An 11,914-nucleotide genomic window follows, 5' to 3' on the forward strand; every position below is an offset into this window, starting at 1 on the left:
CATTGATCAAGCTAAAAATACTTGCTTGAATCTTTAGGCTGACCTGAGTTCATTAAACATTACAACAAGACATCTAAAGACAGATTATCCCATCTGTGTAACTACTGTGGTGGTTTTTTTCACCTCCTTAAATGCAGTTGGTTCAGCATTCTGTTCTGGTATTCCATCTCAGACTTGGGTATGTCAGATTGTTTGTTTGGGTTTCCTACCAGTGTTTTTGAATCAAGGTGTCCTCTCTTAAAATTTTTTCTTTGGTTTAGGGTCAGATGAATGCCACTCCTGAGGTTTTTGCCCACCTTACCCATTTCCTGATGCAGTTAGCTAATGGAAAGCTGTGTGTCATCCTAGAGGTAAAGACTTTTGAAATGTACTCCCAGGGAAAAGGTCTTTGTATTAGAGCCATTAAGGGCAAACTAGAAGCTAGGAAGCAAAACTTCTTAATGAAATAATTTCTTATTTTTGTTTCTTTTGAGTACCAGGAATGCAAAAATGGCTAAGATTTGACAGTGCTGTTACACTACAGAGTTTTGAAACAAAGGAGGCATGTGCTCATCATTCAAAAAACCATATCTTCCACAAATCTGTTCAGTTCTTGTGAACAGTGATTAGTCTACTGCTCTTGACAGTCCCAGACTCATTAAAATGTATTTAGTGAATAGGCTGTATCACCAATGTTTTTACCAGTGTACCTTACTCCAGGAGATTTTATAAAACCTTGAACATAAATGTACTCTTACTTAGTAATGGAACACTTAGAAAATTCCCTCTTTTTTTGATTTTATGACTGTATGCAGGCTCTTTAGGAGCTCTTTTTTATTCTTCTTTTAAACAATTAAAATGTTTTCTCCTTTTGAAATCTAGACTTCAACACCCTATTTCTGCTTCATGTTAGAAAAATAGTGGCTTTTCAAGTAAAGTGTGGAAATATTGCTGCCAACAAGGACTTCAAAAGTGAACTGTATATCAATTGATTCACATGACCTTTTGGTTTGCATGACCCTTCTTCCATCATCCTTCTGTGTAGCAGGTTATTATAGATATTTTTGTCTATTAGCTGAAGTGCAAGTAAGCATTCACTCCTACCACAGATGGTGTGACTGCTCCGTAGGTGATAGATGGCTTCCTCCATGTCACCTACCAGTCTTAAATCCATCTTGTTCTCCAGATTCTGCCAAGCTATCAGGCAACCATGTCTTAAAAGTGTCAGGCTGTGGGGGATTTCGCTTGTATAGCCATTTTAGAGGACAGTGATAGCATTTGCCTTCTCAGGAATCTTCCACAAGGGCTGTTGAAGATGGCATGTTGTAGATGGGAATGGAGAAGTCATGTCTTTTTATGGCAAAGTAATGACTGATTTCTGAAGTTACTTGAACTATGATGAAGTGAGTTCAGTCATGGAATGCCAGTGAAGTTCAGCACGTGGCCACTAAGTTATTATTTTCATAGTGAAAAATCATTGACTTAGATACACTTGCATAATATCTTCTGTTTCTGTAAATACAGATACATTTCAAAAGGATAATTTATTTTCTCTGTTGAAATTCAGAGAGATATTAAAAGTACTTGTCCTTTAGTTGACACAAAATACTTTTTAGGGTGGATACCACTTGAAATCATTGGGTGAATCAGTGTGCATGACTGTAAAAACTTTGCTTGGAGATCCTGTACCTCAAATAACTGGAGAAATGGCACCTTGTCTAAGGTAAGCATATAAAGAATTTTAGAACAACTAATGTGTTTTTTAAAGAGACTAAAGACATGCATGCTTTGAACGTTTTGCTGAAGTAAAGTTTTAATATGGTAGTTTATAATATATTATTTTCTACTTTGGATAACTTGCATTTTTTAAAAGTCCTCCAAGGTAGAGTTTTATATACTTTTTTTTCCTGAAATGACTTCAAGTTGTGAGATCTTATAGCATAAAACTATAAGCCATTTTATCCTTGGGCCTTGTTATCCTATAGAAATCCACCTCACTTGAGGCTGAGATAATCCTGCTGTAATCAAGGTAATACCAGTTATCTACAGCCAGTATTTGGGAATGTATGCAACTGCAAGTGTTGATGCTTCAGACCCCAGAGCCACTCAGTCACTGACTGCAGTACAGCAATAGCTGGGGCAAACCTTTCTCTCATCAGTGAGAGCTGATGCTTTGCAAGCCAGTCTTGATGAATTCTTGTGTTTCTGGAATTTGGAGCATCGAGCCCTGGGCTGCAAAAGCACTTGACTGTGTAGAGCTGTACCAAGATAATTAAATTTCAAGTCTAACTTCTTTTAGAGACACTAAGACTGTGTCTGTGCAGTGGTGGAATATGACCTAGTAAAGCATTCTGAACCTTGGGCCTGAGTCAGTCCCACATCTAAAGAGTGTCCTTCTCTCTACCTGTCTGCACTATTTCCTCCACGTCTCCATGTCCTGTCCTCCATCTTTATCCCAGCTCAGTACCTGTCCTGTGCTCTTTCTAACAGAAATGCTCCTCATGCACTTTAATGGCAGCACCTCCCAGCTGGCTGGGTTAGTTAAAGCTCAGAGCTTGGATCAGTCACGGAAGCAGTGTGGATATACACAAATTGTGGGCTGAGTTTCATTTGGTAAACTGATGGAGCAAAACGGGTTATTAACTAGCACATCCCATAACCCCTCTGTGTCCTCTTTTTCTTCTCTACCAATTGAGGCATCTCAGATTGCTGTCATCCTGTGTCATAGAGAGTTGATTACATACTTATCCAACATATCAACCCAGCTCCTGAACACCTGACAAGTAATCTGCAAGTACACAGAATTTCTTCTGGATTTAACACAACCTGAATTCTGTTTGTATGATAGCTGATGCAAAGAGACTGTTTGCCCATAGTGCTGCAAATACCACTGATAATAAAAAGGAGACTTCAACACAAAGAATAGCAGGATATGTGATTTACTTCGTTCCTGAACAGATTGTCGTGCTTTTGAGTCAGTCTAATTAAATCTTTACATTGTGTAGATAAAATCTCTTGGCAAGACATTGACAGGACAAATTTTTCCTGAACTCATACAGGTGTGCCTCCTCCAACAGCAGGGTTGAGATTTCACTCAATGTATAAATGTGTTTACATGCTGCATGTGCTCTTCACTTTTCTTTTTTGACTCTCTAATCTTTTCAAGCAGTATGCCTATTGACTCTTGTTCTGTTTTGCATTCTTGGAAGAAATCAAAGTTTGTTCATTTTCAGTTGAATTTTTTGATTTTGATTTTTTGTTGGGGTAAGTTATGATTCCTCTTATAATTTTCATTATTGCTAATACTGTTAATCTGATTTATTTTTTAGTGCTGTTGAATCTATTCAAAATGTGAGAGCAGCACATAAACCCTACTGGAAATGTTTGGCTTATGAAGGTAGTTTCTCTTCATTCAAGCATATATTATTGATAAATAGATTTATACAGAAATTGAAAATTATTAAAATTAACACCAGTGAACTAGGCTAATTGAACAAGCAGTTATTCTTCAAGTGACTGATGAAGCAGTATGAGGCTTCATTTGAGGTCATGTCTTCAGCTGGTTTGAAAAGAACTCTTTGAAGGTGACAAACATCATGCCAAAAAGTAGCACTTTGATATCTTTGTTTGAGGATGCTGTTTTCTTTGTCAAAAATAGGGGCATAAGCTTCATTACAATATATGACCTTTCACTAGATTAAAACAATTGTAGTAGCACTGAAGAAATAACATCTGTGTCAGCAAACATTGTAGCTAGTGCATGGGAGTATATATGCATACTGTGAATACTGATGTATTCTATTTGGGAATAAATATATCCAAATATTAACACATTGCTTAGAAACTAATACCTGTGAAACCTATCTTTCTTTTTCTCTAGATACATCATTTTTACAAAATTTGAGCACCAAATCACACTTACTAAAGAAGGCTAATTCAAATCCCTCCGCAGAAGATGAATCTCAGATAACTAACAACAACAACACTGTCAAAGTAGAAAGATTTTTGGAATTGCACATGAAAAATATTCTATTTCCAGTGCCTCCCATCAAAACAGCAACAACTGGCTCTGAAGGTTCAGAATATTTTCTTCCTGAACATGTTCAGCTGGTGAAGGAAATGGATGAAACAGAAATAAAAGTTCTTGTCAGGTTGGTCCTGTTTATTTTATTTTCCACAGAGGATGAGAGGTCTCTGTACAGACTGTCATCTAGCTCTGTGTCTGCCATGGTCATCTTTTTGGCCTTAGTCTACTCAGTTACAGCCAGAATTTCTTCCTTTATAAATAAAGTCATTTGTGTTGTATAGCACTCATAGCCTGAAATCTTTAAAGAAATAATCAGAATACTTTTTCTCTATAATTCTTTCAATAGACATAGGACAGCTAATGCAAATGTATTCATTTAGAAAGAGATTTTGCTAGGAAGCTGTCTTAAAGCTCTGTACTCACTTTTAGCTGGAAAAAATACCAAACTGCTCTGATTTGAGAAATGCAATGTTTGGTCTTGTCTTTGTCTAATTTAGACAGAATTCTATTACCTGAATAGCATCAGACATTTTGTTTTCTTTCCAGTGCAGAATGGAGACAGGTTTAGGGAGATGAAGACTGTCAGGCACCGGTGGTGTCATCTTCCTGCTAGAGCAGGTTTCTGAGAATCAATGTGTAGCACCAACACAAAATGTACTTCATTAATACTAATTGCAAAGCACTTTATCAGTGTCCTCTTTGAAGACAGTATTGCCTCTAACCTAGTTTTTCTTAATGTAATTTATTTTACAGTGGTTTTTATGCAGACCTTGTGAAAGAGGAGAAAACTTTGCTCTCTCTTGGCAGTACATTTGTGATCCTAGATAAAATTCTTAAGAAGGAGGTAATAAGATACTGCCTTGGTCGTGGGGGTGGAGTGGGATTCCTCTGATTTTTTGCTTCTACCATATTGTTACCCAGATACTAGTTACTATTTATCTCCCAAGTCCACTAATCTCAGCTACAATGTGTTTGGCTATGAGAGTGAGCATGCAAGATGAGAAAAGGACTATTTAGGGATAGCTGCTAACCCAAATCCATCTTTCTAATCATCTTTGGGCAATTCATTGTCCAAGCTTTCTGTAGGTTGTCACAGAATATGAGTCCCTAAGACTCACTGCTCTCAGACTTAGGGGGAGCCAAGCATTAAGTCATCCAGTTAAGGGGAGCAGAGGTTGCTGTATCAAGCACCAGTAAGGAACAGCAGAAATCCAAAGAAATGCCAGTACTTCTCCTGTCTCAATTTGCAAAGTTTACACGGTAAATTTTGACTTACGTGTACATGCACACACATACTCTTTAGTGGTGTTTTCAACAGCTCTGCCGAATGCTCTGATTCTGAACAGAGTAATTCTAGTTCAGTATTTTATTTCTTGCAGGGTCATGATTGAAGAGAGGGCAGGCTTAGAGGGTGCATCTCCATATTTATGTGTAAAAACTTGGATGAGTATAGAAGAAGAACTGAAAACAAGTTTAAAATATTACATCATAATAAGTCACTCTTCCTTTGAGTGATAAAGCTCTCTTTAAGGTACCAGGCCTGCAAGGAAGAGTAACTACCACAATGGCCTCTTTCTTCTAAGACATCTTGCTCTTGGAAGTCACATGTGAAGATCCCGGGGACAAATTTCTGACATTATAAACTGCACACAGCTCCAGGACACGCTATATAAATAGATTTTAAGAAATGGTTACAGGTAAAAAGAAGTAGAACTTCTAATGAGTTGCAGGTGTAAGTTAACTTTTTGTGCTGACAAAGAGGAGGAATGAGGGGGAAACATATCTTTTTGCTTAGCTTTTATGTAGAGTTCAAAGCACACACCATAAATGAACACTCAAGGGTTGACTGAGTAATGTGGCAGTTGTATTTTCCAGAAAAGAATAGCTTGCCTAGGTTAAAGGAAGAGTCAGAATATTCAGGAACAACCTCCTTTTCATCGGGTGTATTTTTCTGCACAGTTTGCAGACTATCTAGAGACCCGGTAAACATGGCCTTCCCCTGGAAAAGTTATTTTTACAGTTGCCTTCTGGTATAGCACCATACTTTTGAAATAATAGTGCAGTTTATGGAATAAATAATCAATAATGGCCAATATCAATATAATATCAATCAGTATAATAAATAATCAAATATGGCCTTTCTGTAGAAAATAATGAATACAGCTGTTACACTTGAAAAATGACATGATCTTTTGCAGCATTGCTTCTGAATGAAAAATTTATTTTGTAGGTATGTAATGGAATTGCAGCATCACCCACAGCCGCTCTTTCTGCTGCTGTTGCAGTAAGACATTGTGTTCGTTTTGGATTTCAAAGGTGAATTTGTATGTTTGCATTTAGAGCCCTTTGACAACATGTTGAAATCAAATACTAAATGTGGCAAATATGGCAAATTGCCTGTGAAACCTTGGTTTTAAAATAAATAGCGTGCATAGCATTTTCAACATGTAATCCAGGTAACAGTGTATACGCCAGCAACAACCTTTTGCCTTTCCAAAGGCAAAAAATGTGTAAGGATGATGGCTGTGCTAGCCTACACTTCCTTTGTCAGATTTCAATTGGCTTTGGCCTGGGGACAATTTCTTGATTTTTGTTTTTCCTCCCCAGTATTTGATGAAAGAAATGAGCTGCCCTAAATGTGTTTTATGTCTGCTTTTAATGGACCAAATTCAGTATACATTCTTTTTAATGCTTCTAATCTATACACAAAGTTTTATACAAATCGCACTAACTGAAAAAAAATTGTTAATATATGTAAATTTTTTATTTCCTGCAGAGTGCTTTGTGTATTTGTTGGAGACATGCAGATGATACCCAACACAGAAGATGGGTGAGGCCTCCCTTTACATTAGGGGGTACAATCCCAAGGGCTTTCTGAATGTTCATAGGTGTCTATATGTGTGATGAAATCTGCACTAAGGAACCAGTCATGAGCTGACATTTATGAAGTTTACCTTGAGACATGATACAAAACATCCCCAAATACATATTCAAAGAGAAATTATTGTCACTAAATGCTATTTCATGCATTTGGTGGTGAAGTATAATCCTTCTGTATTGATTTAAATTTAGATTGTTATTGAAAATACAATGTAATAAATAAAGAAATTGTAAATTAAATAGGAGACCGATCTCCCCTATAACTGCAGATGGCACATATTGCTGATGCAGAGTTCCTTACTGAAAGTCTTCTTTACTTATATATCATTTTTTTCCACCTCCCCTTTTTCTTAAAAGTAATTTGCCAATAGTCTTTAATCATCTTTTTAAAAATATTTTTTAAAAGATATTTTTGAAAATCCATAAAAAGGATTTCAGTTTTAATTGTTTCCATTTTAGAATGTACTAATGCAAATAGTTATTTGCTCCTGTATTATGAATTAATATTTAAAGAATGATGAAAGAAAATATCCCATTTTTATCCCATTGGGAAATAATTGGTTAAATACTCAAGTGGGATTTTTGTTTACAGAAAAATGCTTGTCATAAACATCTGTGAGAAAGAACAGTCCAGAAAGACCAGCTGCAAACACTATATTTCTCTAAACTGGAAAGAGGTAAGATTGACTTTCTAGAAACAACATAGGAGAAAAATTTTGTTAACAGAAATAATAGAATATATTTAGAAATTTATAAAATTACATTGAGAATTACACCCCTTACTCCACTTTGGATCTTTGAAATTTTTTCCTTTTTTTGCCCTTGACAGGTTAGTACTCCTTCTCAGAGTTTTAGAGTGTATTAGAATGCATGGGTTTGAGGAAACCTTCCATAGTTAGGCAGTTCATCTTCAGCAAGGCAGAGTTACACTGCAAAGACACTAAGGAAAAGATGAATAATCCTGCATGTTTAATATAAAAATTGCTGGGAAAATAGATCAGTATCCTGTTTCCTAGATCAATCAAAAGGTTTATGAGAGTCACCTTTCTGGTTTTTTTTATATCTAGAAATTTGGGGCTTTATATTTGTGCTAACCAATTTGTTGTTGTTGTTAAAGGATGCTGGAGGAAATGATTTCTTTTCTGCTGTACTTGGATTCATTCTTCCTGTAGCATATAGTTATCAACCAAACTTAACAGTAGTAGCTGTTGGACCAAACAGGAACCTTGGAATAAGTGGGATTTCTCTGCTTGTTGCTTTACTACGAGGATTGGCTGAGTCTCGAGTTTTTGTTGTGATTGAGGTAAGAAGTGGTGCTAAGCCATGGTACTTCAAATTGTCTGGCAGAGACACTGGTATGAACCGCTTCAAGCCTCCCAGTAGAAAGTACTGGCTGTATTTATGTTGTGTTTGGTACCCCTGAGCTCACAGCCCAAGCTGCCCAGGGTTCTGTCTGTCCTGAGAACAAGACAAGGCACAGTTGCACACTGAGCTGTAGGCAGCTGTTGCAGGCTGCAGTGGAGGAGCCAAGGTATGAACACAAGCCCATGGTTATGTCAGTGTACCATAGATGTTCTGTCAGTTTGCCACAGCTTCCAGTTTTATCTCGGATCTACAGCTCATTTGTCACCTGGAAAGAGGCACTTCCTGTCTTTTAAATCATCTGGCCTCTTGCCATCAAATGTGATTGAAATCAGCCTGCTGTTCTGTTCATAACAGACCACTAAATTTCCTCTCCTCTCCCCAGTGCTGTGCTTTGTCACACACAACTTCCAGCCTGCAGAACAGAAATCAGAAGGGCACATATCCTTCAAGTGAACTTATTTTGGATTATACATAATTGAGGGCCAGAGTACCCCAGCTTTGTGTTTCAAGTAGAGAGCAGGAAAAGAAAAAAAAATATAGGGACTTTTCCTAAGCTAACTTTTTCCATATGCTACCACATTAAGGATGCTTGAATTTAGAAGTTGGAGGCTGTATCCAGAGCAGTGATCAGTGTCAGTGAGTGTATCTTCCATGAATTTGTCTAATCACACAAAGAATTCAATTTCCACTCTTGGCCTCTCCCAGCAATCTGTGGTTGTGAGTAACACAGTTTCTCTGTGTGATCTATGAAACAGTAACTTTTGATTACTTTTGTGCCTTCTAGTTCTTCTTCAATGAGAAACAACAAGAAATTGTTCATGGATGCTTTTTCTAATCTGTTCCCCAGCAAATACCCAATTAAAGCCATGCTATTCATTAAGCTGCCAATTAAGTCGATTTTTGACATAATTTATTCTGTAATGTTCTCAAATATTGTTTTAATTTACAATGCTGATACATAAATTAGCTAAGCTAAAATAATTTGTACATTGATATACAGTATCCAAAAATAATGTATTTGCACACTACTAATTAGGAGTTTGAAAGTGAGAGAATTACTGATATTCTGAAGTGCAAACTCCAACAATAAAAGGCTGTTAGGCATACATGTTAAAAAAAATGATTGATACTTTTATATTGGTACTCTGCAGGTAGTTCCATAACAGGATCATGATTTTCTAATGCATGTGCATGGCTTTTTAGAGTACTTGAAAAAATGCTTCTATCTCTTAAAAACAAAATAGTGCTACAGTCTTCCAAATATATTCTTCATATAGCATCAATATTTCAAATCCAGTTTCTGCAAGGAAATGATACTGATTTAGACTGTGAGAAGTCAAAAAGAGTAAATTTCTGGAATAAGCAAAATACATTACTCTTTTCCACTTGCAGAAAGTAAATGATGCATGAAGGAAGCAAGCTCCATGCTCCCCTTAACCTCATATTTTCTGTCCTTAACTCAGCATTATTTCTTTTCAGTTATAAAGGGAAAAGTGAGATTCTTTTTCCATTTGAAAGAAACAAGTTTTACAATAACAGATAAAAATGAGTTTACATTTTTGAGAAAAAACCCTCATTTGAACACATTTTTATTTGAAAACGGGAGGCTGCTCATTCTTGCTACCAATGCTAGCAATTGAATTACAAAAGCTTGTTTTAAAATATTTCGTGTATCACTGAAGCAAACAGAGCTTGGTTCACAGGAGTATTTTTTTCTTCCTAATTAGGACACAGAGATAAGTTTAATGCAAACTGTAGCCGAAGCATTAGTGGGCACTTCTACACCTCCCTTTGGAATTTATGTACCTCCTACCCAAGAGAAAGTAAATAAAATAAAAGCATTAAGAGACCAGTTTCAGCAAGAATGGAAAATGCTTCAGTGTTCAGGTAAGTTATCTGATTTTTATCTTTCACTTTTATATACTGTAAGTTTCTGAAAAGATGATATATAAATACAGCTGAGTCCTGTATGTCAGTGGGACCAGATCTAATGTGAAACTCTGAATGTTTCTAATGGTGAAACCCTGAATGCTTCTAATTCTGCCACTTGAGGTGGAAAGCACCACATTTCATAGCATAGCAACTGTACCCCTGGGACTTAGAATACTGTTACTCCAAAATTTTGGAATGAAATTACCAAAATATGTGCCTAAAAATGGGTAACAAGATGTGCCCTGGCTCTGATTGCTGATGTGTTTTCTGAATATAGTGCCAAACCAGATGATATTTTTAAATGTTTAACTTGTCCACAAATAACTCAGTAATGATTAGTCATGCTGCAAGTACAGTTACAAAGAGCTGAAGATCAGGCACTGCATTTGCAGAGGAATCAGGCCAGGCAGGTATATATGTTTTCAAGCATACTTGTCCAGAAATATTTCTTTGCTGTATGACTTCTGTAGTTCAACAAAAAAAAAAAAAAAAGCATTATCCAGGTGGGCATCTCTAAAAGAAAATGTCATTCTCTCTTTCAGAAGAAATGCCCAATACCAGGGTCTGGTCCAAACAAAAATATTCTTGTGGGGTCAGGAATTGTGGTATGAGCTTGACTAATAACTGGTTTTCTTACTGCTGTTCTTTTCAGTGAAGGATGGAATTTCCAGAAATTGATTGCACTTCAGAATCATTGTACAAAGAAGAAGAAAAGGAAAATATGAGGACTTCACTCTGCCCTCTTTTCAAGCATAAATTCTCAGTGTAACAAATAACTCCAAATCTCCAGAGACTTAGTTGTGGCCTAAGGCCACATCATGTAAATTCTCAAAATTTAACAAACATCCCAAGGCAATAGCCATGATATGCCTTGTTTTGTAGTATTCCAGGTATGATTTAGGGATCATTTTCAAGAGCACTTTTTTGTTATTATGACTTCAGTAATTTGACCTTTTGATTTCAGGCCCTTCAAATGATGTTTATACTGTTGTTCCTACTGGTTTATATCATGCATAATAAATAAATCTGTGTTTGCAGTTGTCTTTTTTAATTGTTCAGAGTGCTTCCCTTCTCATTTGTTTTGGTTTTCAGAAATTGCTGGAGGGGAAATGATACCCATCCTTGACCATTTTGAAATTAAAATCTTTTTCAAAAGAAAATAAAAGTTGTGTGAAAGATTTTTGAAGAGCATTAAGATGTTCTGTTTCAGTTTAGAGTTTCTTTGAACTGACCTTTGAGGTCCAAAAAGGTATTTGGCCAAACTTTAGCTTCAGCATTTTTCCTAACAGGAAATTTGTTTCCTGACAGGAGATTTTGCCATTCTCCCCTCTCGCACTGTCTCGCCTAAACGCCCCCGCCTCCTCCTCCCTTTTTAAACGCAGCATTTTCAATGACAAAAGCATTTCCTTGAGTAGTAGCTCAGCTCTTTCCCCTTTGCCTGCCTTTGTTCAATGGAATTTGTAGTGTTTGACTCACATTAATGTTGCATTTTGTTATGTATTTTTCCAAGCCTTTATTAGAACATGTACTGTTAGTAGATTTGTTTGCAAGGACCGTCCCAAGGCTGCAGTCGCCTCCCGCCGCTCGGGCCCGGCGTGGCTCACTGCTTTCTGGCGCTCGTGTGTTATGTGTTTGTCAGCGGAGTCGCGGCAGTTCAGGGTGAGTATTGCAGGAATGGTTTAAATTCACGAACGCTCCAACCGGCGTTTCCCTGTCGCGGTCTGAGGCGCC

The 11,914-nt window shown here is 36.9% G+C and overlaps 2 protein-coding genes across 2 annotated transcripts in view; both read left to right on the forward strand.

Annotated features, from left to right (window-relative positions):
• HDAC10 (histone deacetylase 10) overlaps positions 1-11,234 on the forward strand; it is a 15,917-nt gene extending 4,683 nt beyond the window's left edge. The window contains exons 10-20 of the mRNA XM_031056951.1: positions 261-350; positions 1,596-1,702; positions 3,309-3,376; positions 3,860-4,130; positions 4,760-4,850; positions 6,237-6,322; positions 6,783-6,836; positions 7,479-7,563; positions 8,004-8,189; positions 9,979-10,138; positions 10,836-11,234. Coding sequence (XP_030912811.1) covers positions 261-350; positions 1,596-1,702; positions 3,309-3,376; positions 3,860-4,130; positions 4,760-4,850; positions 6,237-6,322; positions 6,783-6,836; positions 7,479-7,563; positions 8,004-8,189; positions 9,979-10,138; positions 10,836-10,861 — 1,224 coding nt within the window. The 3' untranslated portion in view covers positions 10,862-11,234. The remainder of the gene's footprint in view (positions 1-260; positions 351-1,595; positions 1,703-3,308; positions 3,377-3,859; positions 4,131-4,759; positions 4,851-6,236; positions 6,323-6,782; positions 6,837-7,478; positions 7,564-8,003; positions 8,190-9,978; positions 10,139-10,835) is intronic.
• Positions 11,235-11,715: 481 nt separating this feature from the next.
• Positions 11,716-11,914, forward strand: part of TUBGCP6 (tubulin gamma complex associated protein 6) — a 23,469-nt gene continuing 23,270 nt past the window's right edge. Inside the window, 1 exon segment of the mRNA XM_031056941.1 lies at positions 11,716-11,842. The gene's annotated coding sequence lies outside the window, so the exon portion shown is untranslated.

Source organism: Geospiza fortis, unplaced genomic scaffold (assembly GCF_000277835.1).
Source record: "Geospiza fortis unplaced genomic scaffold, GeoFor_1.0 scaffold195, whole genome shotgun sequence".
Taxonomy (NCBI): Eukaryota; Metazoa; Chordata; class Aves; order Passeriformes; family Thraupidae; genus Geospiza; species Geospiza fortis.